Source organism: Eptesicus fuscus, chromosome 13, assembly GCF_027574615.1.
Source record: "Eptesicus fuscus isolate TK198812 chromosome 13, DD_ASM_mEF_20220401, whole genome shotgun sequence".
Classification (NCBI taxonomy): Eukaryota; Metazoa; Chordata; class Mammalia; order Chiroptera; family Vespertilionidae; genus Eptesicus; species Eptesicus fuscus.
The window spans coordinates 32,144,190-32,170,814 of NC_072485.1; the positions used below are offsets into that span (position 1 = coordinate 32,144,190).

The 26,625-nt window shown below is 41.5% G+C and overlaps 1 protein-coding gene across 11 annotated transcripts in view; it reads left to right on the plus strand.

Annotated features, from left to right (window-relative positions):
- DLG2 (discs large MAGUK scaffold protein 2) overlaps window positions 1-26,625 on the plus strand; it is a 1,173,098-nt gene that overhangs the window by 824,817 nt on the left and 321,656 nt on the right. For all 11 annotated transcript variants that reach the window (XM_054725747.1, XM_054725750.1, XM_028128522.2 and 8 more), the window contains one exon: window positions 13,832-13,988. In XM_054725747.1, the coding sequence (XP_054581722.1) occupies window positions 13,832-13,988 (157 nt within the window). The remainder of the gene's footprint in view (window positions 1-13,831; window positions 13,989-26,625) is intronic.

Below are 26,625 nucleotides of genomic sequence, written 5' to 3' on the forward strand. Positions count from 1 at the left end.
GGGGAGAGTTCAACCAAAGGACCTGTATGCATGCATATAAGCCTATCCAACGGTTAAGTTCAACAGGGGATTGGGGCATGCGTGGGGAGAGGGGTGGGATGGGAATGGGGGGATGAGGACAAATATGTGACACCTTAATCAATAAAGAAATTAAAAAAAAAAAAAAGTGAGAGCAATACTTAACTGCTTCCTTATTTGTCTTTTGGAGGAATTTAGTCAAAAGCAAATTGAGATGAAACATGGCTATCATATTTGATATGTGAATAAGAAAAAACTCCAAATATTTCAAAATCAAACTAATCAAGACTAGATTGATACAAATCTATAGTTGATTTATGTTTGTATAGTTTATTTCTACTTATTTATTTGATTTATTTTACCAAGAATATTGTATGTTCTCAAACATGTAACTGATTCTGAGATTTCGTCCAGAGAGAAGCTGAGACTTTTTTTTTTTTTTTACAAAGGTTGCAGACTGGATTTTGGCAATTAAAGCTAATGGTATTTGTTACAGCCTCAACCAAAGCCCCTCGCTCTGCAGCAGGGATGTCTGTGGAGACCTTTAGAACGCGTACTTCAGCTCCCTGCAGGCAAACTTGGGAAGTTGTAGAAACAGCACAATATGACAAACACTTAGGCTCACAAACAGAAGTTGCTACATGCACCGAGTCTCCCCTGGGGGCAGAAACATTCAGTGCCTTCACATTGTCCAAGTATAAACTTTGAATTCCTTAGCTTGACGTCTATGTTCCTTCCCCATCTGTCTTGGTCTTCTCATTTTCCTTGACACACACCCTGCACTCCATTCAAGCTGTGAAACTCCCTGTTCTCCAAACACATCTTGCATTTGCTCCCCTCTGGCCCTGGGTTCATGCCACCTACTGAAATACCATCTACTTTCCTTTCCACTTAACCAGTTTCCACCCATCCATCAAGATCTAACTCAGATTCTGTCTTCTCCATGACTTAATTTTTTTTTTCTTTAAAACAGAAATTTCTCACTGTTCATAGCAATCATTTGGTACTTGGCATATTTGGTCTTGCATTGTTTGTTTATTATTTTTTGTATGTCTATTTGTTTTCCAATGGCCATATTTCCCTAAAGGGGAAAGAAGTGTTAGCACTTATTGAGCACTTGCTGTGTAATTCTAGTACTTTATATATTATTTCAATCCATCCTCACCATGTCTTAAGATAGACATTACTGTTCACAATTTACAGCTGAAAAAATAAGACATCAAAAAATTCCAACAAGGTTAGTCAGCTATTAATTGATATGATCTCTCTAGTTCCAATGTCCTACCTAGTATTTCCTGATATCACAGAACACCATACTATCCCCATCTAATAGAGTTCTTTTTATCTCACAAAGTACCAATCACAATATATTTACTATATACTCAATATCTGTGTTGCGACCATTTTGCTGAAGTCAGCCTATTCCCTATTGCATAATGTCTAGAGCATAGATCCTCCTTTGTAATGCCAATTTCCTGTATATTATCTTATCATGTCCTCATAACAGCAGTTCAACAAAACCACTTTATCTTTATGTATCTATGCGATTTCTAATAATCTGCTTCAGTTATTATTGGACTAATTGATGAAATTAATGATTTGAATATGAATATTAAATACTACAGTCTTCTGAGGCCTTATGTCCTGTAGATATAAGACATCAGTCACAATCAATCAGCATCTTTGAAGCCTTCTGTGATTGGCCCCTAAGCCACCACCTTCTTCAACATGTACTAATGTGCATCTACTTATCCTGCTGAAATGTCTCTTTCATCTCCTATTACTGTTCTTTTCCTCAACAGCATTGTTCACATCACTGCAGTTGCATTTATAGAGAAATGAAGATGAGAGAGCCCAGGGAGACTAGCTGGCCCTTTTTGTATGACCTCAGTTGGTAACAGTCCCTTATTGGGTTATCGCCATACTGGATGAGGGTCTTAGGTCTGCCTGCTCTGAAACTCAATTTTTGTCAGTGTATCCAGGGATAATTAAGCTCATATGCCATAATGCCAAGTTATTAATTTACAATGGGAAATATATCTGCCCACAATAACAGTCTGTGCTAATTAGTACATCCACTCCCATTAGCAAAGGCACTGTGGAAAACCATGATTTAATTAACAGGTGGCTTGATGGGCCTGAACTCTGAGAGAGGGAAATCAGCCAACCAGATGACCTTTATGGCTTCTGTCATTGAGGTAGGATGGCCAGATGAACCCATCTCATGAGTTGTCCCAATCAACAAGCACATCCCTATCAGCGACCTGGAGCTGGGCTGGTGAGCACCTCCACCGCACAGTGCTGGAGATACCCTGCAAGCTCTTCCTCCTGGCACCCAGGAAAACTCTCCCTCCCTCTTTTCCTTTCCCAATTTGTCAAGTTTTATGAATTCTATTTCTGAAGTAAAACTTCTTCCACATTTAAATATGCCCTGTTTAACATGACTTGAGCCAAAGTCAGATCAGATATGTTGAGGGGCTAATATTTTTGCTTTAACCATTTGTTTAAGGTACAGCTTTTCAGGGTCCTGATTTCGGCATGGGTCTTTGATCTGACCTCCACCTCTGGGCTTACATGGTCCTATTCTTCGTGCCACTATCCACTCTGGCCACTGGAATACTACCTCTTTGCTGCCTGTAGGAACTCTTTAGTCCACTGCTAGTCCCAGTACTGGCTTTCTTCTCTGAACTTGTGTTTATTTTTTTTTTTTAGGGCTTAACCTTTTTTTTTTTTTACTTTTTTTTATTGAGGTATTATATGTGTACATATCTTACCATTGCCCCACCCCACCCCATACCCATACATGCCCTCACCCCCCAGAGTTTTGCGTCCATGAACTTGTATTTCCACTTTATCTTCAGCCACTGAGGATTTCTCTTAGTGATGTGCAAGCTTAGCCAGTCATTTAACAGTATTTTGTAAGTATTCTATTCAGAAGTTTAGCTGCTTTGTAATGAAAAGGGTTTTTAGGACATCTAATCTGCCAAATGGCTAGAAATAGAAACTCAATGTATACTTTCCTTTAATACGTTTTTGCTTTCCAAATGCTTTTAACTCATTGTCTTAACTGAATAGTATCACTCCCCCATAAGGCAAACATAATTCCTTGCCAAGTTACTGCCCAAACAAGGAACCTGTCCCACAGAGAGCATTCTTGGGTTCTCACAAATCTCTAGAGATGGAATTAGAATTCAGTATCATTTCTTCCAAACCCTCACTTGTATTTTCTATTCATGTAATATATTTTGTGTTTTTGTGTGTCTCTCATAAGCTCAGCCTGTACAAGTTTCCAAAATTACAAGAACACATAAACCATAGTCTGTATCCTAGAGGACCATACTGATTAACAGACTGATATATAAAGTTATTCAGAACAAGAGAGACAACAATAGTGGTATGACCAGTGAAAAGACAATGTGTTTTCAAAAAAGAAATATTCAGGCCCTAGCTGGTTTTGCTCAATGGATAGAGTGTCAGCCTGCGGACTGAATGGCCCTCCGTTCCATTCCGGTCAAGGGCACATTCTTGAGTTGAGAGCTCAATCCCCAGTAGGGGGCGTGCAGGAGGCAGCTGATCAATGATTTTTCTCTCATCATTGATGTTTCTATCTCTCTCTCCCTCTTCCTTCCTCTCTGAAATCAATTAAAAAAAAAAAGTATTTTTTAAAAAAAGAAGTATTAAGTCTGTCTAGAGGCAGGGGAGCATGGGGCAGCAGAGAGAAGGAGACAGCACCCAGCCTTAGTCTTGGAGGCCAAGTAGAAGTTCATTAGATAGGTGAGGACAGAAGGAGAAACTCATCATTTTAATCAAAGAGAAACAGCCTGAGAAAAGACATTAAGACAAGGAACAACCTGGTATGAGGAGCTGTAGTTGGCAACTTTATGTGCCTGGAACATGGGGTGCCAGGGAGCACAGTGAAGTTAAGCATTGGGGAAGTAGGTGAAAGTGAAATGATGAGGAACTTTGAATGTCATGCTAGAAGTTTACATTGAGTATATATTGAGATTCTATTTCTAGCCATTTGGCAGATTTATCCTGTTGGCATAGAGATCCCTGGAAGGCTTTTGAGCAGGACAGTAGCATGATCAGGTGTGTATTTTAGAAAGACAACTAGACACATTTTCATAGCTTACTTCCCATTGCAACACACAGCCTCTCTCCATGGATGTTTGGGGAGTTGACCAGAGGTTCAAAGCTCACGGAACATCCCACTAATGGCCATGAGAAAGCCTTCAGATTTAAGTAGTCACTTCCCTTTTTAAATCTTGACCCCTCTTTAAGCCATCTGGTTTAAAGAGACAGAATTAGCCCATAGCATCCTGCTTCTGAAAACATCCCAGCCTGCTTAGAGCATCCTCCGAGACTCCCGCTAAACAAGATTATGCTGCTGCAGATCTGCTACAGCTGGGAGCAAGTCAGGCTGGCACCTCTCCAGTTGTTCAGCATCCAAGGGTTTTATAATTATAAAGCCTTTTTACATCACATTAGAGAGAAAAATAAAACTGCTTAAATGAGTGTAGCAAATTTCATCCAGGTGAGAAGAAAAAGGAAACCTTTTTTAGAGGAAGACCGGTTGTTCTTTGCTCTTGGCTACTTTAGCTTATTGCACACACGTTTCTGGATGAGTCCCACACCTGGGCTTTTACAACTGTTCACATCTGGCTCCTCTCACCCCAGGCTCTGTAATCTTTGTAGTCACAGTGCCTGACACAAAGTAGATACTTCATAGAGGCTGTATATTGACAGGTTGGATGGATGAATAAAATATGTTTTAAGTAGATAGATGAATTGGTGGGGGTTTTTCCTTTTTGTTTTTAAATCTTTATTGTTGAAAGTATTACATATGTCCTCCTTTTCCCCCCATTGACCCCTTCTAGATGGCCCCCACCCCTGTCCCCATCCCAGGCCTTCACCACCGTTGTCCATGTTCATGGGTTATGCATACAAGTTCTTTGGTTGATCTTCCCACCCACCCCACCTTTCCTCTAAGATTCTACGGTCTGTTCCATGCTTCTATGTCTCTGGATCTATTTCGTTCATCAGTTTATTTTGTTCATTAGATTCCACATTTGAATGAGATCGTATGATACTTGTCTTTCTCTAACTGACTTACTTCACTTAGTATAATATTCTCCAGGTCCCTCCATGCTGTCTCAAAGGGTAAGAAATCCCTCTTTTTTACTGCTTCATAGTAGTCCATGGTGTAAATATACCACAGCCTTTTTTTTTTTTTATTTCATCTACTGATGGGCACTTGGGCTGTTGTTTTTTAAAATCATATTCTGAGTAACCAGTTTCCATCTTCTATAGAGACCATACTTAAAATCTAATATGAAAACTGAAATTAGTAGATAGTACCTACTAGTAGTGGATACAAAAGCAAATGGTATGATCCCTGCTCCCTAATTGATCACTGTAGCTGGAGAAGGAGACAAGTAAATCAATCGTGTAGTAAGAGTTATGATAGATACATGGAGAGAATGCTAGAAGAGGCACTAACCCAGACTAGAATGGGGCGATTAAGGAGAGTGTCAGGGATGGCTTCCAGAAAATCATGATCCTTAAGCTTCATCCTGAATGAAGAGTGAGAGTTAGAATTTTGTTCCACAATCTATATGTTATGATGTATAATAATGACTAGTAATGGACCCCTAAGTCACCTGAATCCTGGATGATAAATAACAGAGTAAATTGGAGCCCAAATCATTTCAATAATAAAGGTATTGCAGTTCTTTATAAACTGGTGGTGTGCACTCATTTATTCAGTCATCATGTGTTTATTGAGCAGTCTTCTGGGTGTATTGGGGATACCTAGAAGATATGAGGATACCATATCTTCAATAGATTATAACCTCACCAGAGGCTACAATGACCTCACACACAGAACAGTTCATGGAAATGTAGGGCATTATATTTACCAGACCCAAAGTCATTGGCCCAGGCAATAAACATGCAGAAGTGAGAGCTGTAGCTCAAAATCTTTGGGATGGGCCATTATGAAGAAAGTGGACCTTGAGCAGTCTAATATAAAAGGGAGGGAAATAAGACAAAGCGGAGTGGGGAGGGGATAAGATCAAGGAACGGAATATTCCAGATGAGAAAACTTGAACAGGAAGAACAGAGGTGGTGCTGAGAATGGAATACTAAATCAAGTTAAAGTTACAGAGACCTACCATGAACCAAGTGCCATGCTGAGCACCATGGAGGAGACAAACATGAAAGTGACATCAAATAATGCTATCAGAGTGCCCACTGGCTCACTGGCATCCCGTAGCTAGATCCACTACTGACATGTTGGGATCCAGCGCCATAACTTTAATTTTTTTATCATTGTCAACTTAAAATTCTGGAAAATTCACATAAAAATCTAGATTCCTCCCATATCTTTAGAAATTGGAGAATCTGGCAATACTAGTTGGTGTTCCTACTCGAATGATCCAGAGTTGAGCAGAAGCAACCATTTAAATGGAATATATTCCCCAATTTGCTACCATCCCTACTCAGCCTGCTTCACTCATTAGTGTTATCAGTCCTATCCCTGTGGACTTTAGATGCCATTTTTGGTTAAAATCTATAAAAAAGGCTCTGGTTCATGTGACACAATTGGTTGGGCATTGTTCCATGCACCAAAAGGTTACCGATTCAATTCCTGGTTAGGGCACATGCCTAGGTTGCAGGCTCGATCCCAGGTGGGAGGCATGCAAGAAGCAGCCAATTGATGTTTCACTCTCACATCAATGTTTCTCTCTCTCACTCTCCCTTTCTCTGTCTCTCCCTTCCTCTCTTTCTCTCTAAAACTCAATTTAAAAACCATTTTTAAAAATCTAGCAAAAAGGAACAATATTTGCATAAATATTTATACAGTCAGCCCTCTGCATCCACAAATTCTGCATCCACAGATCTAACCAAACTTGCCCAGTTGGTTGAATCTATGGATGTGGAACCTGCAGATACCTATGGATAATTTGAAGTAAAGAGCAAAATGAGGTCTAAATCTTTGTGGGAGTTCATTCATTCATTTAATAGCTATTTTCTGAATTACTGTTATTTGTCAGTCATCCTATTACAATTGGGGAAATGCTGGTGCCTGGGTTCCCAAAGTTCACAGATTATTGAGAGAGACACATGCAAGAGCAAATAATCACTGCAGTGCATGATAAATACCACAATAAAGTTATGTGGACAAGACACAATGTGTCCCCAAGGAGCAAGTGATCACCTGTACCTGGGGAGTCAGAGAAGTAGCACTTGAGCTGAGTTTTAGGATGGCTTAAGCCAAGGAATGGACATATGGAGCAACATGTCAAACTCAGGGGAACACGAGGAGTTTGATATGGCTGGAGTATAGGATGGCTGGAGACATTTAAACAGGAAACTAAGAAAATCAGATATGCATTTCAATAGAGACAATATGTTTGGAACATTGAAACTGGAATCAAAGACATTTCAATTAGGAGGCTATCCTAAGAGTGTAGGCTTGAAATAGAGGGGACAGATAGGTTGGGGTGGATATCATGACATTCAGAGAGAGACTAATACAAGGCAACATAGGATGAAATATTAAAGTGCATGGTTCAAATGATGGAAGCTAGGGGAAGTTAAAGTGAATCTGTGAGTGTCAATAATTCTGGAAACTGTATTTTATAAATACTAGAGGCCCGGTGCACGAAACGCGTGTACAGGTAGGGTCCCTAGGCCTGGCCGGCAATCAGGGCTGATCTGTGGGGCAACCAGTGGGACGATGGGGGGGGGCCACCTTGGCCAGCCTCGCACTGCCCACTCGCTGGCCTCGCACCCACCCCACCCCCCACTGCTGCCAGTTGCCTCCCTCTGCAGGGCGATCAGTGGGGCAATCGAGGGCCCCCTGCTGGCACCCTCCTTGGCTGGCCTGGGGCCTGTGGGCTGGGGGATGCTCCTGTGTTGAGCATCTGCCCCCTGGTGGTCAGTGCATGTCATAGCAACCAGTCGTTCCACCCATTGTTCCGCCATTTGGTCGATTTGCATATTAGGCTTTTATTATATAGGATATTGTATTCCTTTTTAAAATTTCAGGTTTTCCTCTGGATTATATAAAATACATTTTAGTTTAGTTCTTTTAATTTTTATTAAGTTCTCTCTCCATTTAATGGACAAAACATTTTACTTGCGGTAAAGAGACAAGCTCTGTCAAAACAATGAGATACCACTGCGCTCGTTTTACAATGGTCAAAATCTAGAACACTGACACCAGGTGCTGGTGAGAAACTCTCACTCATTGCTGGTGGGAATACAAACTGGTACAGCCACTTTGGAAGACAGTCTGGCAGTTTCTCATAAAACTAAACATATTCTTACTATATGATCTAGCAATCATGCTCCTTGGCATTTACCCAAAGAAGTTGAAAAAAATCACATCCTCACAAAAACCTGCACGTCAGTGTTTATAGCAGCTTCATTCGTAATTGCTCAAACTTCGAAATAACCAAGATGTCCTTTGGGAGGTGAGTGGATAAATCAACTGTGACACATCCAGACAATGGAATATTGTTCAGGGATAAAAAGAAATGACCTATCAAGCCATGAAAAAACATGAAGGAACCTTAAATTCCTATTACCAAATGAAAGAAGCCAATCTGAAAAGGCAACATACTGTGTGATTCCAACCCTATGGCATTCTGGAAAAAAGCAAAACTATGAAAATAATAAAAAGATTAGTAGTTACCAGGGGTTGTGTGGAGAGGGAGATGAATACATGAAGCATGGGGAATTTTTTTTAGGACGGTGAAACTATTTTGTATGATTCTATAATGGTGGATACATGGCATTATACAGTTGTCCAAGGCCATAGAATGTATGACACCAAGAGTGAACCCTATGGACTTTGGGTGATAATGATGTGTCCTGTAGGTTCAACAGTTGCAACAAATGTACCACTCTTGTGGGGGATGTTGATAATGGGTAGAGGGTTATGCATGTGTGAAAGCAGAGGCTATATGAGAAATCTCTGTACCTTCCTCTGATACTATGAAACTAAAACTGCTCTAAAAAATAAATATTAAAATAATCAAAAAAGGAACTAGATCTAATATTTATTAACTATGTGTCTAAGCTCAACTAGCATAGACAAGTTGACTTATCTAAGTATTAATAAAATAAAACTTCTAATACTTCACAGGGTTTTTATTTTCTAACAGGAAAAAATAAATGAAAAAAATTAAAATCTGCACTTTAATATAATCAGTCCTCAGCATAAGGAATTTAAATTAGAAAAGGTAAATCATTTGGAGTGTGCTTAGGACATTATATTTACATATTATTTTACAGATTTATTTCTTTGTTATTTCTCCCCATTATTAAAATAAGCATCATAGCCGAAACCGGTTTGGCTCAATGGATAGAGCATCAGCCTGCGGACTGAAGGATCCCGGGTTCGATTCCCGGTCAAGGGCATGTACCTTGGTTGCGGGCACATCCCCAGTAGGGAGTGTGCAAGAGGCAGCTGATCGATGTTTCTCTCTCATCGATGTTTCTAACTCTCTATCCCTCTCTCTTCCTCTCTGTAAAAAAATCAATAAAATATATTAAAAAATAAATAAAAAAATAAAATAAGCATCATAATTCACTACAATATAAAATTGTATTTTTAAAAAGACATTTAAATCTCACAGGTTAAGAAAATTCCAAATAATTGGGTGTAAAGACTTGTTCAGATCATTTGAATAAATGAGGTCCAGGTAAAATACATAAAACCTACTGTCACTCAATAATTACATGCTTTATGTCCATACAAATAGGAAGCAATATACGAAAGTGCAGAGGTCACTAACAAAATAGCCCACGTAAGTAACAGAGAAGTTATGGGGAATGAGGTTTCACAATGTTCTTTTTTTGTTTTCTAAATATATATTTCAGAGAGGAAGGGAGGGAGGGAGAGAGAGAGAGAGAGAGAGAGAGAGAGAGAGAGAGAGAAACATCAATGATGAGAGAGAATCATTGATCAACTGCCTCCTGCACACCCCTACACTGGGGATTGAGCCCACAACCTGGGCATATGCCCTGACCAGGAATTGAACCATGACCTCTTGGTCCATAGGTCGATGCTCAACCACTGAGCCACACTGGCCAGGCCACAATACTCTTTTAAAGCTGTATTCTTTCTGCAGAGTCCCTTTGCATAGTAAGCAAGTAAGGATAATTCTTACTTCCAAAGGAATGATAGTCTCTCCCATTTTTCTAGTACCATAAAGCTTTTAACTTTCCCATTTTTGATAGAAGCATCAGTACAAGATACTCCACTTTCTTCTTAACTTTGCAAGAAGTGTACATGAGGTGCAACTGACAGCTTTTTTGTCTGAGAAACATGAGAGAGGTGAGATGATGGCACACTAGAGAATAAATGCCGCTCTAAAGAGGACCCTGCTCTAGCCAATGGTTGCTATGCAACAAGTTTGAGAGTCAGTGTTGATAGAATGTCTAATTCCATATGAAGCCATAAATCCATACTTTAGGCAATTTTTTTCTAATTTTAAAAATAAGCAACTAATTCAAAAATTTGTAAACACAGTAGGTCAGATTAAACCTTCAGCTTGCTGATTTGCAGTCTCTGGAATAGATCATGCTCTAGACTCAGAGATTTTGAGTCAGAATCTGTGTTTTAATCTTACCTTTACAACTTAAGAAACAGTAAAAACTTGGGCAAGCATTTCATTTCACTAATTTAAAAAGTTGTAATAATGTCTTCATTGGGTTGATGATTTTTCTTAAGATTTTATATAAAAATTTTCAAACACAAATAAAAGTTTGAAGACTTTTACTACAATGCACAACCTAGATTCCACTATGAACATGTTACTACACTTGCTGTAAGGTTACCGATCCATCTATCAATTAACCATTTCTTTTGGATCAGTTTCAAAGCAGTCACAGACATCAGTGAACCTCCTTCCAATGACTGCTTTGAGGAATAAATGGGATGATGCAAAGAAAGCATCAAGCACAATGTCTAGCACATGGATAAACATTAGAGTCATAATAGCCCCCTTCTCTATACTAGTATCTACTAGTATGTTTACTATGTATAGCTTGAATCTCATTGGATTCACTAAGAGTGTTTTTTATACTCAGGAAAAGGGAGATTTCTACAGTAACTCTTCATCAAAACCTTGTTGACCCCTATCCTCAAATTGTGTTCAGATCCAGACTTCTGGCTCCAGCCAAAATAGGGTATTCCAATATCTTTCTAATTCCAGCCTCTTAATTAAAAATAAAATTAGCCCGGCTTAGTGGTCATGGTTCCATTCCTGGTCAGGGCACATGCCCAGGTTGTGGACTCGATCCCCGGTTGGGGGACATACAGGAGGCAGCTAATCAATGATTTTCTCTCATCATTGATGTTTCTATCTCTCTCTCCCTCTCCCTTCCTCTCTGAAATCAATAAAAATATATTTTAAAAAAACAAAAACAAAAAACAAATATTTTTTTTTTAAAAAAAGAAGAGCCTGCTCCTATACCAAAAGCCTGGGGCAAGGGTGGGCTAATAGAACAGGGAAACTTTTGATAATAGTAGCCCGACTCCAGCCAAACACCAAAGGGACAAGTATCCCCTGACCCTTACAGTGCTAGTACACTATACAATAGCTAGAGTTCTGACCCCACCAGAGACAGCCTGGAGAGGCAGTTTTGAGATGCCCCCCACCCCCTCCACTGGATGGTGTCAGTGGGCCAAACAGAGCTGGACTTGCACTCCCATCAGGCAGCAGAGAGGCAGAACTAGGTGGTGTGAAGGTATTCCTAGATGAGATTAACATCTGGATTAGCATATGGACTGAAGCAGATTGCCCTGTCTAATTTGGGTGACCCCAACCAACCCATAGAGGGCCTGAATAGCACAAAAAAGCATAGTAAGAAAAAAACGTTCTCTTTCTCTTTCTCACTGTCTTTGAGCTGGGATAATGCTCTCCTGACTTCAGACTGGGACTTGAACGGAAACTTCCATCATCAGCTCCCTTGGGGCTCCAACTTGCCACCTGTAGATCCTTCTCAGCATCTATGGCTGCATGAGCCAATTCCTCGTAATAAAATCCCTTATATCTCCTATTGGTTCTGTTTCTCTGGAAAACCCCAACTCATGCAGTCCTACTAACCACAAGAAACTGAAGAAGCTGGATTCTGCCAACAGCCTGAATGATATGGAAGTGGATTTTCCCCGAAGCTTCCCAATAGAGCGTGGCCCGGCTGACACATTGATTTTAGCCTTGTGAAATTCCAAACAGATGACTTAGACAAGCAACCAGATTTCTGACCTACAGGGCTCGTTCAGTAAGCAACCAATCAATGTGTTTCCCTCACATCGATGTTTCTCTCTGTCTTTCCCTCTCTCTCCCACTCTCCCTAAAAATCAATGGAAAAATATCCTCAGGTGAGGATTAACAAAAAAATCAAAAATAACAAAGGGCACATTGGTCAAACCTAAGGCTTGCAGAATACATTTCTTAAAACTACTTACATAGAAAATAGAACTAGCCGAAACCGGTTTGGCTCAGCGGATAGAGCGTCGGCCTGCGGACTGAAAGGTCCCAGGTTCGATTCCGGTCGAGGGCATGTACCTTGGTTGCGGGCACATCCCCAGTAGGGGTTGTGCAAGAGGCAGCTGATCGATGTTTCTCTATCATCGATGTTTCTAACTCTCTATCCCTCTCTCTTCCTCTCTGTGAAAAATCAATAAAATATATATAAAAAAAAAATAGAACTAGATGCCTTCTATGATCCCTTACAATCTTAATATTCCATAATTTCCTGGCCTCTCCACAATCTCAGTGAACTGTTGGCTCAAAATATGATCTTTTCTCTTTTTATTGATGACCTCAAATCCGCATGTAAGGACCCAAACCCTATCCTGTGTGTCCGACTGCTTCCAAACATCTCCACATGGATGTGCCAACATTATCTGAAACTGAAACTTGTAAAAATCACATTCACCCTGGGACTCACTACCTTTCCTTCCCCTTTTGTGATTTATTTAGATGATCTTACTCCCCTCGTCCCCCAATGTCTGGGTCCTTGTCCATCACCATTGTTTAGGCCAGTGATGGGCAACCTTTTGAGCTTGGTGTGTCAAACTTCGCCAAAAAACTGAGCATAACTCGGGTAGTGTGTCACTTTGAGGAAAAAACTAACTCCAAGACTCTAGTCGCAAATGTTTCATCCTCAGGAGCAGCAAATGTTTCATCCTCGGCATGCGGCCGCGTGTCATCAGAAATGGCTATGCGTGTCAGTGCTGACACGCGTGTCATAGGTTTGCCATCACTGGTTTAGGCTGTCACTGCCTGGAACCTGGGTCACTTGGTCAACATCCTAACTGATTTTCCTGCCTCCCATCATAATTATTCTTGGTACCTCAACGTCTTCCAACAAGTCCCTACTACCTACAGAGTAAATTTTAATTAACTCTGTAAGATCTTTCATGTCTGGCCTAGTCAGTCTAGTTTCTTGCTCCCCAAGTTTTCTCTCTCTTTTTGGATACATCCATCCTACCGAGTACTATCTGGTGCGCAATACAAAAGCAGACGTTTTAAACAATGGTAAAGTGAAAGTAAGGCTAGTTTAAGGAAATGTTTTGGAATTAAGAAATGGCTTTGCATGGTATTTTGGCACTTATTTCAGTGAGGAATTCAGTACTTCCCCTGATAGTAACATCTTTCTTGATGTGCAGCTCTATCTCATTTCAGGAAGCGAAGTCAGTGAATTGCTGGTATCTCCTATCTCAGTGAAAGCAAAAGCCCTCTAAGTCTTGATCGGGCCGCCTATGAGCTGTGTTCTCCGCTTGTTTCTGCAGGGAGCCCCGCAAGGTGGTGCTGCACAAAGGCTCCACTGGCCTGGGCTTCAACATTGTGGGCGGGGAAGACGGAGAAGGTATTTTTGTGTCCTTCATTCTGGCCGGTGGACCAGCAGACCTGAGTGGAGAGCTCCAGAGAGGAGACCAGATCCTATCCGTGAGTATTTCTCTTTAATCTTCATTCCCACCATCCAAGAAAAAAAAATGACTTTCAGTTATGACTCCAAAAGCACCTTAATTACAAAAGAAAATGATGAGAGCATCATGGCTTCAGGTACATGTTACAGTTTAAATGGTGTTCAGGTGCTTGCTGTTTGTTTCTTCCTTAGATATAGGTAAAGGGGCTAGTGTTTTTATTTAGATTTTCTTAGAATATGTGCATCCAATTGAACATTGAGAAACATGCCTCTTTAAGGTAATTATTTATATTTTTAATGCTTTTTTTTTTTTTTTTACAAATCCAGGATTCTATTCTAAAAACTGCACCTTTATAATATGTATAGTTTTGTGCATACAACTATGCAAGAAAATGCATAACATAATGCTATCCACAATTTGGTGACATTAATAAGTGGTAGCAGCATCACCATTTACCTAAATGCAAGAATTACCAACAACAAGTTATTGAACACTCATTATTTAACAAAAATGTTATAAAAGTAATTTTTAATTCTCACAATTACCCTGAAAAGTATTGCCCCATGTTCAGATGAAGAGAATAAGGTTCAGAGAGGTTAAATAACTTGTCAAAGTTTATGTAACTTGAGAGAGTCAAGGGTTTAAACATTCAGTTCTAATACCCATTACGTCTTCCCTCTCTCCTTTACCACTTTCTTCATTTCTTTTCTTCCTCTTTCCTTTCTTCCTCCTTTCTTCTCCACGTCCTTCCTTTTACTCAAATATTTAATGACTGCTTCTTTCCACTACATTAAGCTGGTACAAGCTTTATGATAGGTAGTTAAATCCATTGTGAGTATTTATGTCTACACTGAAATGTTGGTACTCATGCAACTAATAATGGGGAATTACATAAGGAGCCAACTTCTTATGACTGAGGTTATGGTTCATAACTCAGTGAAGCACTTAGTATGGTTTTTTATCATGTACTTAGAAAAATTTGCTTTTGTTTTGTAGTTATAGCTTATAGCTAGAATTTTCCAAGCAACCTTATATTTGTTAGCCATTATTCCATCCCCCCGCCCAAACACACACACAACTTACCTATATAACATAGTCAGCTGACCTGAGCAAAGTGTTCAGTGATCTTGCCTTATGTGTCATATGGTTCTCCCACACATGTGTACCTTTGTTCAGTCATCAGCTAGCAGGTGTCTGGGAGGACTGAGTATGGAAGGAATAAGGAAAGGCCCCAACCTTGTTCTATCATCCAAGAACTGAACATCACCCCTTCAACTACTTCCCCCATCTACTTCTTCTATACTTAAATGATATATAAGATACAATGATAAGGTTTAACATACAGTATTAAACCTTACTGCCTATATTAATTTACATCTTTCTTTCTGTACTAAGTAGAAAAAGCTCCATGAAAGCAAATTCTCTATCTTATATGAGTTTGTATCCTTGACATTTAGCAAAGTGCCTGGTGCTTAGCAGTCTCTCAAAAAAACAATGTTTATTGAATGAAAAAGTTTTGAATAAATATGATGATGCTTTAAAAAGTCACTGTAGCCTGAGAGATGAACTCTAAAATTCTATCTAGGACATACTAATGTATCCTCATTTTCCTGGCTCAAAATCTGTAGAATGAGAATCCACTTATCCTTTTATTACAATCAGCATTCACATCATCATAGTGTGTTCCCAGATACAAAGCTTTTTCACATGCATTAATTTGGAGGATCTTAAAAGAAATTCTAAGGATCAAGACAGGTTATTGTTACTCTCACTTTCCACATCAGAGAAAGGGGACTCGGAAAGGCTACATGTTTTGTTCAAAACTCTGCAGCTACTGAATGTGATGTTGAACTCAAAATGAGGTCTTCTGACCCCAAATCAGTGTGTGTGTTTTCTCCCTACAACACAATCTCTCTTCAAAACCTGTCAATGGTCTCGTTCCGCTCTTCTTAGTACACACTGCTCTGTGTACACACCACACTCAGGAGCACACAGAACTAGAAAGAGCTAATATTTATGTGGCACTTTTGAGTCTGTCAACTATTATAACTAATTTAACTTTATAACAAACAGCCCCATGTCTTATTATGCTCATTTTAATAATGAAGAAAACTGAGGCACAGAGATGTCATTAGACTACTCAGCTCTGTTTAAATGAGAAATCCCCTAAGCTGCAGGTTTTATTCATTTTAATCTCTATGTCTGTGGTAGAAAAAGGGATGAGCTAATAATCTTCTTATGGCTCATTAAAGAAAACTAACAAGTATTTCTACTTTCAAAAGTAGTTGTACCCATTTAAATATTATTGTCAGGACCACATGATGCAACCAATTGGAATTATATAGTCTTTTTAGAGATATAGTTCACAGAGCAAAACAATCTGAAGTTCAGATATATCTTTTTACATGTACAACATTTGTAAGAAATAGTTCAATGATGAAACTGTTACCTGCCCTTTTGTAAGTGGAAAGGAAGGGGGACAGTCCTCCTTTTTAACTTTGTGAAAATTATTTAAACTGTGGCTGGACAGCAGCTAGTTTCAAGGCTCGGTATTGGAATTTCATTGGTTAACACCTTGAGAAAAGAATAAACAGGTTTGAGAAGCTCAAACATTACAATATGAAAATAAAACTGTAAGAATAGAATGATTAACAATGAAATGTGTAGGAAGAATATTTTGCATCTACTGCTTACACTGGACATATCAGGACAAGATATGCCTTCCTGGAAAATACAAGAACAAAAACTATGAATAGTAATCAACTTAAATAAAAATTCAATACATATTACTAGGTCATATAAGGTTAATTGCAAACAAGTTATGCTAACAGTAATGTAGTATAGAGAATAAAAATAGAATCCCCAGGGAAAGAACTGGAAGGTAGGTCTCTACTCTCAATTAGTCTTTATGGAGAAGAGACTTATATAATAGGCAGTTACCTTTCTGATCAGGAGCATAATGTCCATTTCTATTTTCCAGAAGTATTTTCCCACACAAATTATAGAATCTTCCTAGTTTATTTATTTTACTAATGGCTTAACTATGTGCCAGGTTCTGAGATAAATATCCTCAAAATGTTCACAGCCTAAAAGCAGATATGTCAATATAGCTAATACTAGTAGCCCGTTTGCACGAAGATTCGTGCAATAGACCTTCATTCACCTGGCTGCCTGCACCAGTTTTCTGTGGGCACCGGGGACCCAGGCCTTGGCTGTGGCCACCGCCTTCTACCTTCTTTCAGGGTCCCGGCTTGGCCCTGGGCAGTGGCCTTGGGCTCTGCCGCATCCCAGCGTCCCTGCGATTGGAGCAGGCACCCCGCTGGCGCCCAAGGCCCAGCGTCCCTGCAAGGGTTTCCTGGTGGGCGTGGTTGATGAGCATGGCTTGGTTGGTGGGCGTGGCTTGGGCGTAGCGAGGGTGCGGTCAATTTGCATATTTGTCTATTATAAGGTAAGATGTGCATGAGTAGAGATAGAGATAGAGATAGAGATAGAGATAGAGATAGAGATAGAGATAGAGATAGAGATATGTGGTTATAACATACTGAGGAAAGAGAAGAGACAAAATACTTAGCATGTCATATTTCTACTAACAACTCTCCATTAAGAATGTGCCAGATGCTTTTTAAAGAGTGTCAGGTAACCTTGTATAAGGAAGACCTCTTGAGGTAGTTTGAGCCATTCCTTCTTTGGGACAGAGCTTGGACTAGATCAGCATTTCCCAAAATATGAAACAGCAGGATTGCATTAGAGTGCTATTAAGAGAAAGGGTACCCTGGTACCAAGTTTCTTCACTGAAAAACTTCTCAATTACATCTGTTACCAGTGTTCATTGGGAATCTCCTTAGAGGCAGATAAAGTATATGATTCCTCCCAAACAGATTTGACCACCAAACCCTCACTAAGGAGCACCTCACAGGACACCAGCAGTGGGAAATGTTTTATTTTTATAGTTCCCCTAACAGACTGTTTTCCTACAGGGTAGTCGGCATACTTGCCTCTAAAGAAAAGGCAATCAGCTTTCTACTCTGTGTTAAGATTATGGGTGCCATCTAGTGTTCATGTATTGTCGAAGATGGAGGTTCTACCCTCCCTTGTAGAGATTTATCCCCCATGCTCCCGCCCACCAGAGCTAAGGAACTAAAGTAGCTAGGATGCTGAGAGATAAATAAATTATCGCCGGAGGCTACTACATTCCATGCATGTATTGTGAGTGATCTTTTCTGTCTAAATTCTCCTTTGTGTATTCTGATTCTCTGGGGTTTGTTGTAGAAAGCCTAATCGAATCACTGAACCTTTTTCTATCTAGAGGCATTCATGAAGGGGAATTTAGGGCATTCAGCATGCAGTCAGGTTAACTGTTAACTAGTGCAGTTGTCTCCTCCGGCTTCCTTCCTGCAGAGGGAAATATAGAAAAGCTTCTGTTATTTGTTTCAGTGCTTTGATATGAAAAAAAAAAAAAATGTGGAGCAGAGCACATAGAGGTAATACCCCTGTAAAGAAATTCCTCCCTGTCTCACCAAGTGATTTTAGTTTCTTCATTCCTTGGGAATCCAAACATGACCACCCTGGCTGACCTTGCTACTCCAAAGCTCCCTTTGGATGGACTGGAAGTACTTAACTAACCTGATTGGGAATATGCGTTGTCAGGAGTGAAATGCTACAGCTGTTTAGCTGAAGGAACAATAGGTAATTGTGAATTTTTAAGTTGAAATTGGAATTATATTGTGGATTTAGAGAGAGTGACAATGCGTCCCAGCTGAACTGGGTGCTTGATTAATTCTCAGAGTACCTACTATCTTCATGTTTAGAGCCATGCAGAGGGAGAGACTTTATATTTGCCAGATCCTTACTGTCAAGTTATTTAAGTAAAATTGAGTACTATGTACACTGTTCACCATCCTGGTGTACTGATTAAGTCACCCTTATATTGTTATCTCAAATGGCAATTCTAAATCCCTTCTAGCATTATGCCTGAAACCCCTGTGCGGTAGTCCTCTTACCCAGCCCTTCCAGGGTCCACTACGCATGGGCCACATCCTTCCTCTCTAGCTCTGGCCCCACCCCCTCGAAGGAGCCTCGCTTTCATAGTTTTCAGTGCTTGAGGGTTTCTGCATAAGGGGCTGTTTCCTGGTATTTCTGAAGCCACCACACCCCGAGATACCAGAGAGGCTTCTGAGGCCCATGTAGAGACAGGGACAAGAGCATCTCCCCGCTCTATGCTGCTCTGTCACCTCGTTTCCAAAAGCACAACAACTTCAACTAGAAATCTCACCTAAACAGCTCCTTTAGCTTCTCTCCTCTCATCCTCAACACAAGGAGTCACCCGGCTCTAGCAAAACTTTCGCCCTCCCCTCAGGGACAACTTCAGTCCCAGCTCTGGTCCACCATGACAGGGAGAGCATTTTTTCTAGCCACTCCACCTGCTCCACCTTCCCCAACCCCAGAAGAAGGGCAAAAAGACTTAGAGACCAACCCAGCTTAAACACAGCAGTACATATCTGCAAACTGGGATGATTCAACATCTGTATTCAGGTTAAGGGTAATTTCACAGCTTCCCCCAAGAAAATGGATAGACTTGTTCTCCCTACCCAGCTTCATCTCCAAGCTTACAATTTTGCTCAAATAAACAGTATTTGCTGAAGAGAATACTGAATAACTTTAGCTTGAAAGACATTGAATAACATGTATTTTGGCTGTATTCCCACCCTACTCCTTCTCATCAAGATTTGAGAAATTTAAGCCCTAGCCTGTTTTCTCGGTGGTTAGAACATCAGCCCATGAACTGAAGGGTCTCGGGTTCGATTCTAGTGAAGGGCACATACCTAGGTTGCAGGCTCAATTCTGGGCCCAAGTCGGGTTGTGTGTGGGAGGCAACCAATCAATGTGTCTCTCTCACATCGATGTTTCTCTGTCTCTCCCCATCCCTTCCACTCTCTCTAAAAATCAATGGAAAAAAATATCCTCAGGTGAGGATTAACAACAATAAAAAAAAAAAGAATTAAAAGATTTGATCAATATCAGGGTCTGTATCAGCCAGAGCAACCTATTAAACAACTTTTTTTTTTTTTTGTCTAAAGTTTTACATATGTCTCCTTTTTCCCCAATTGACCCCACCCCCACCCCCCACCCCCCAGCCATTCCCACCCTGGGCAAGCCACCACCGCCCCAGTGTCTGTGTCCATTGGTTATGCTAATATGCATGCATACAAGTCCTTTAGTTGCTCTCTAACCCCTCCTCCCCTACCATTTGTCTCTGAATCTATTCTTGTTCATCAAATTATGTTGATCATTATATCCCACATATGAGTGAGATCGTGTGATATTTATCTTTCTCCAACTGGTTTATTTCACTTAGCATAAAGCTCTCCAGTTCCATCCATGCTGTTGCAAATGGTGAAAGTTCCTTCTTTTTTATAGCAGCATAGTATTCCATTGTGTAGATGTACCACAGTTTTTTAACCCATTCATCTGCTGATGGGCACTTAGGCTGTTTCCAAATCTTAGCTATTGTAAATTGTGCTGCTATGAACATGGGGTGCATATAGCCTTTCTGATTGTTGTTTCTGGTTTCTTGGGATATAGAAGTGAAATCTAACCAAGTGGAGTTGCTGATGGTTGTGAAAAGATGAAGACTTCTTACCCTAACTATGACCCCACCCCACCCCCATGTGCCTCTTCCAGGCATTGGTCTCTCGGTGGAACCCCTCTCTCTACATTCACTGACTCTTCTCTGGCCTTTGCCTCTCAATGGTGTAGCTTTCCCACCTTAAGGACTTATCTTCCTGACCAATGCAGAGCTCCCTGCTCCCCTGCTCAGGGACCATCTCAAATAAACAGTGTGGCCAGTGAGGAGGCTCTGGGGCAGGGATCTTTCCTCAGCCTTGGCTTCAGAGCCCCACCATCCTGGCTGAACCCTGGCCCACCTGCCAGAGGGTAGGGACTCAGCTGGTCATAGTGATGCCCTGTGAGTCCTTTATTCTTGTTTATTGCCCAGGATATATAAACATCTCCAATGCATACTAACTTCCAGCCTCTGGGAAGAGCTCCTTTATCATTATTATTTTTTAGATATTCCTTTTTTATTCCTTACCATCTAGTCTTTTTAAAATTTATCTTTATTATTGAAAGTATTACAGATGTCCCCTTTTTTTCCCATTTACCCACTCCACCCCACACCTCCCCCAGGCCTCCACCACACTATTGTCCGTGTCCATGGGTTATACCTATCCTACCTAATAAAAGAGTAATGTGCAAATTGACCGCACCTTCGCTACGCCCAAGCCATGCCCACCAGCCAATCAGGGCAAGTATGCAAATTAACACAACCAAGATGGCGGTTAATTTGCATACGCTGAGGGAGGGAGGAGTGAAGACTGAAGACAGCATAAAAGGAAGAGGGAGGGAAAGTGGAAAGCAAGGCAGCTGCTGGAGGGAAAGCGCGGGCGGCGGTGGCAGGCGCGGCGGCGGGGCGGGGCGTGCAGCTGGTGGCAGCGGCGTGTGCGGCCAAGGAGGTGTCAGGGGCAGCAGCAGTGGCCGAGGGCGAGGCAGGGCTGGGCGGGTGGGGTGGGGCACGCCCCGCCCGCCCCGCCCGCTGCAGCAGGAGAGGTGGGGTGGCAGGAGAGGTGGCAGGTGGCGGGAGGGAAGCCTGCCGGAAGTCTTGCAGGAATCTTTCTGCAAAACGGGCCCCTAGTATGCATATAAATTCTTTGGTTAATCTCTTCCCACCCACCCACGCCCGCCTTCCCTCTGAGGTTTGTTCCATGCTTCTTTCTCTGGATCTATTTTTTTATCAGTTTATTTTGCTCATTAAATTCTACATATGAGTGAGATCATGTGCTACTTATCTTTCTCTGACTGGCTTATTTTGCTTAGCATAACACTCTCCAGGTCCCTCCATTCTATTTCAAAGGGTAAGAGATCCTGGGAAGAACTTCTTTAAGAAGCATGTCAAAGATCTGGTATTATACAGAACACACTTGAGAATAGCTGGAACTGGTATCAAACTGAATTTCAGACTTTTGAATGGTCCTTTTAAAAAGCATATCCAATCGAAAGACAAGATAAGGGATGTTCTTTACAAGGACCTTATTAACCTATTCATATAAAATAAGCCTGCAGACATTTACTGGACATTGACTGGGTGCCAAAAACTACTAGGCACTGAGGACACAACATGAAAAAAATAGTATATCCTTAGTGAGCAGGTAGCCTCGGGACAGGAGAGAAACACATCAACTGGGTATTCTTAATATAACGTGGAAAGTGCTGATGGTAAGGTCTGGGGGCCATATGGTCACAAAAGAGAGGCTGTCCTTAGCCCAGCCTGGGAATGTGGGAAGGCATCAGGAAGAGAAGATTCCCAAGAAAGAGGGCCCTGAAGAAATAGAGAATTAGGGATAAAATACCTAATATTTCTTGAGTGTGAGCTTAGCACTGGCTATTGTGCAGGATACCACACTATAATTTTATTGAATCCTAACAACCTTGTCAGGTTGGAGGCTCAGAGAAAGTCAATAATTTTCCCAAGATCACACACATAATCAACAATGACAGTGGTATTTGAACCACTATTGTTTCTGATTTTAAAACTATTCTTCTCTGCAATTCCAGCCTTAAGAAAGAGAATTGAATTTAGCAGTCTGCTTATATCTGAAACTATCAGCCCTCTAAGTTCAAACAGTAAGAAAAACATAAATGCCTGAAATAATAGAGCAAGGGGACATATGAGTCACCATAGGAAGCCATTGTACACATAGACAGTAAAACTGAGGTGATTTAGAAGCAACATCTAGAACCACTGATGCTTCTCTTAAGGGCAAAGTCTGTGTCTCATCCGTCTCTGCATCCCATTAATTAGCATAGAACCCAGCAATTAAACAAATGTTGAATGAATGGATGGATGGATGGATGAATGAATGAATTAATGAATAAGACATCCTTGCCCACTTCTCTGAAGACCCCTGAGAATTTTAGGGCTTCTGTCACTTGTATTCATCTGGGCTCTTGGCCCTAAGGGTCCTTCTAAAGATTCAAAATATCTTAAAGTTCTTAACTCTTTGACCAACGGAATATATCTTCCAAGTCAGACAGATTCTTTCCTACTGATTAGTAGGAATTCCAATGGATCAAGAAAATGTTAAATAAGTATACTATATGCTAAATACATGATGTTTGTTTAAAATCTGTTTATAGTATATACTCTCCTCCCAGAAAGGTTATTGAGTTCCTACACAAGCCTCAAAGGTTAACACTTGATCCAAGCCTTCTCCACACAAACACTGAAAATGAGCAACCACAGCTGACCCCAAGAGCTCAAGTTATAAAGAAGGAGTGATCCTCAACCAAAAGTGGACTGACTTTTAGTTCCAATCTGGTTTTGCCTCGGATTAACTTACTTTGCTAACAACCCTTACATTCGCATCACCATTTCTATGCACAAAGTCCCTGTCTATGGACATGGTCTCATTTGATCCTCACAGCAACCCTTCAGGACAGCAAGGAAAATGATCACTTGGCCATGTTTATACAGTAGGAAGCAAAAAGAGCACTGATTTTCTAACTCAGAGCCAGTTAGACTCCAGGCATAGGCCTCCTTCTGTCCCAACCAGCTGCCTTATCTATAATGCTAACTACTTTAAGGGAGTGCCTGAGTTCTGGACTCCAGACAACAGATAGCTCAGTGGATCTTCAGGGAGGCTGGGAAAGCAGGCTCAGAGCCAGGAGGAAATTCTGCGGAAGGACAGTCTGTTAATGATGCTGCTCCTGAGGCCATCGCTTTTAGCCACTTATGGCCAGGTCACACCTGCTGGAGGGGCTGTGAAAAAATCTCTCTCCACACCCCTTACACCTTAGTGTGGGAATTCCAAGTTCCTGGCAGGAACCTCTGCTTGGCCTGCCCATGCTATGGGTACCGAGGGATGGGGAAAAGGAATATCTGCCCTCCCTCCCTAATGGGGCATAAGGCTGTGCCTCCTTCTTATCTTGGATTGGCCTCTAATACAAAGGATATTTGGACAGTGAGCAGTAAATGGTAAATGTCTATTAGAGATTATGTGGCTCATTGAGTTCTATTTGAGGAATATTTTAGCTCTAAAATCTGGAGAATCATAATTGGTTCTTAAACAATGGAAATGATTTGTGGGGAGTAGCCTCCACAGGGAGGGGCATGGGCCTACATTTGGGTAGCAGGCAGTGCCTTCCCTAACACTGCTTACTCCAGGATACCAACAAGAGATTCAGGCAAGGACAAGGTATCAATTTTGCAAGTGTCTATGGACCATTTCTAATGCTGTTGACTTTCTGGTTTAAGCACTTTGGGCCCAAAATAATTAAAAATGTCTTTCTAAGGTAAAGGGATTTGCAAACCAGTGTACCTTGTCTTGAAACATCTGTGCAGGTCTATTAAACAGCTACAGAAGCTCTCTAACAAATGAGTAAAGGGATCATTTGGTTCTTTGCATGTGAATCTACATTTTGGTCTTTAAAAGGGATGAGGAGCAGGTCAAACGGGGCATGGTCTCCAACCTATTATTTTTAGTTTTGTTGGGAAATAAAAATATATAGAAAATTATAGATAAAATATATAAGAAAAATATATATAGAAAAATGTAGAAAATATATTGTCCTACTCTGGAAGTGACACTGCACCAAGGAGTAGAAATATAGCAGCAAAGACAATAGATGTCATCCTTACCCTCACAGACTTTGCAAATTTGAGTTCTGAGTGTGCACAGGTATTAGGGAGCACAAACAGGGTGACCTGACCCAAACCAGGGGACCAGAAAAATATTTCTGAAAAAGTGATGTCTTACCTTGGGCTGAAAAGATGTATAAAGGCCCAGCCAGGAGTCAGGGCAAGGGAGGAAAAGCGAAGCAGGAAATCAGCATATCTGGTGACCCAGAAAGCAGGGGAGCATGCCCTGTGAAGGATGATGAGGAGACAGAGTGAGAGGGAATTTGGGGAGAGGTGAGATTAGCCAGGAAAGGGGAACATACACTTTCTAAGGCCTTAAAAGTGAATGGGGATGAAAGGGCAGCAGGAACTTGTGGAAAGGTGTTAAGCAGAGTAGAGGTTGTAGTCACCAACTCCAACCAGGGTGGGGGCGGTGCTTCCCCACACTAACAACTAACAAGCAATTTTCCAACATCAGCTGGATCTCCTACAATGTAACTCAGTTCTTACACTGTCTGTCTAGAGATAGCATTAGATCCCGCAGGTTAAGGGCTCAGTGCTACAAGACTGCCTACTCCTCAGCCCTAGGCCACTTCAGATGCCAGTTTCATGTCCCCATTATCACCTGTGCTTCTGATCTACTGGCTACCAATCAGAGCGACCCCGTCCTTGGGTTCACAGAACTCAGAGAAATATTTTGCCTATTAGATCACTGGTTTATTATAAACAGATATAACTCAGGAATAGCCAGATGGAAACAATGCATAGGGCAAGGTATAGGAAAGGGCACAAAGCTACTGTGTCCCGTGTCTTCTCCAGGCACACCAGTTTAACCCAGGAACTCTTCAAACCCTGTCCTTTGGTGTGTGTTTTTTAATTGGCTGGGTTTTTTTTAATTTATCTTTATTGTTGAAAGTATTACAGATGCCCCTCTTTTTTCCCATTGACCCCCTCCACCCTGCACCCACACCACCACCCCCAACCAGGCCTTCACCACATTATTGTCTGTGTCTATGGGTTATGCATATATATATATATATATAAACCCTAATATGCAAATAGACCAAACGGCGGAACAACCGAACAACTAGTCACTATGATATATGCTGACCACCAGGGGGTGCGCACAGAACATGGTGGGCATCGGCTGCCGGGGGATGGTGGAGCAGGTGAGCAGGGGTGCCAGACCAAGGCAGGGTGCCCGTCGGTGTCATCAGGGCGAGCCTCTGGTGATTACTGAAAATTCTTTGCTCCCGTGTGCTGCAGTCCTGCCCAGTGCTCACACCCACTGCCGACCCCAGAGCTGCCACTTGCACCCCTGAGAGCACCTGATGCCAGTCCGATCGATCACTCGGCACCATCAGTCGGTGCGAGCAGCAACTGCCAGCTCCAATCGCCCCTGAGGGCTTCTCCACCTTCCCCTGCTCCTGAGGGGTGATCAGGGCAGCAGCAGCCACATACCCACTGACACGCCGGCCCCACTCACACCCCCTGCTGGAACCATCAGTGTGTGGGAGCAGCAACAGCAGGAGCAGGGCTGCCAGCAGACAGGGGACCAGGGTCCATGGCGGGAGGGGTCGGGCGGGGGCGCAGAGGATGGGCTGAGACCCGCCTCTCTGCCCACCGCAGCCTCAAGGCCCACAGTTCCTTTCAAAGTGCACACATTCGTGTACTGGGCCCCTAATATGCATATAAATTCTTTGGTAAATCTCTCCCCACGCCACCCATCTTCCCTCTGAGATTTGTCAGTCCATTCCATGCTTCTATGTCTCTGTGTCTATTTTGTTCATCAGATTCCACATGTCCTTTGGGGTTTTATGAAGGCTTCATTATACAGACATCATTGATTAAATCATTGACCATAGGTGATTGATTCAATCTCCAGCCCCTATCCTCTCCCGGGAGGTCTGAGGATTGGGACTAAAAGTTGCAACCCTCCAAACATCTGGTTGGTTCTCCTGGCAATCAGCCCCATCCTTAAATA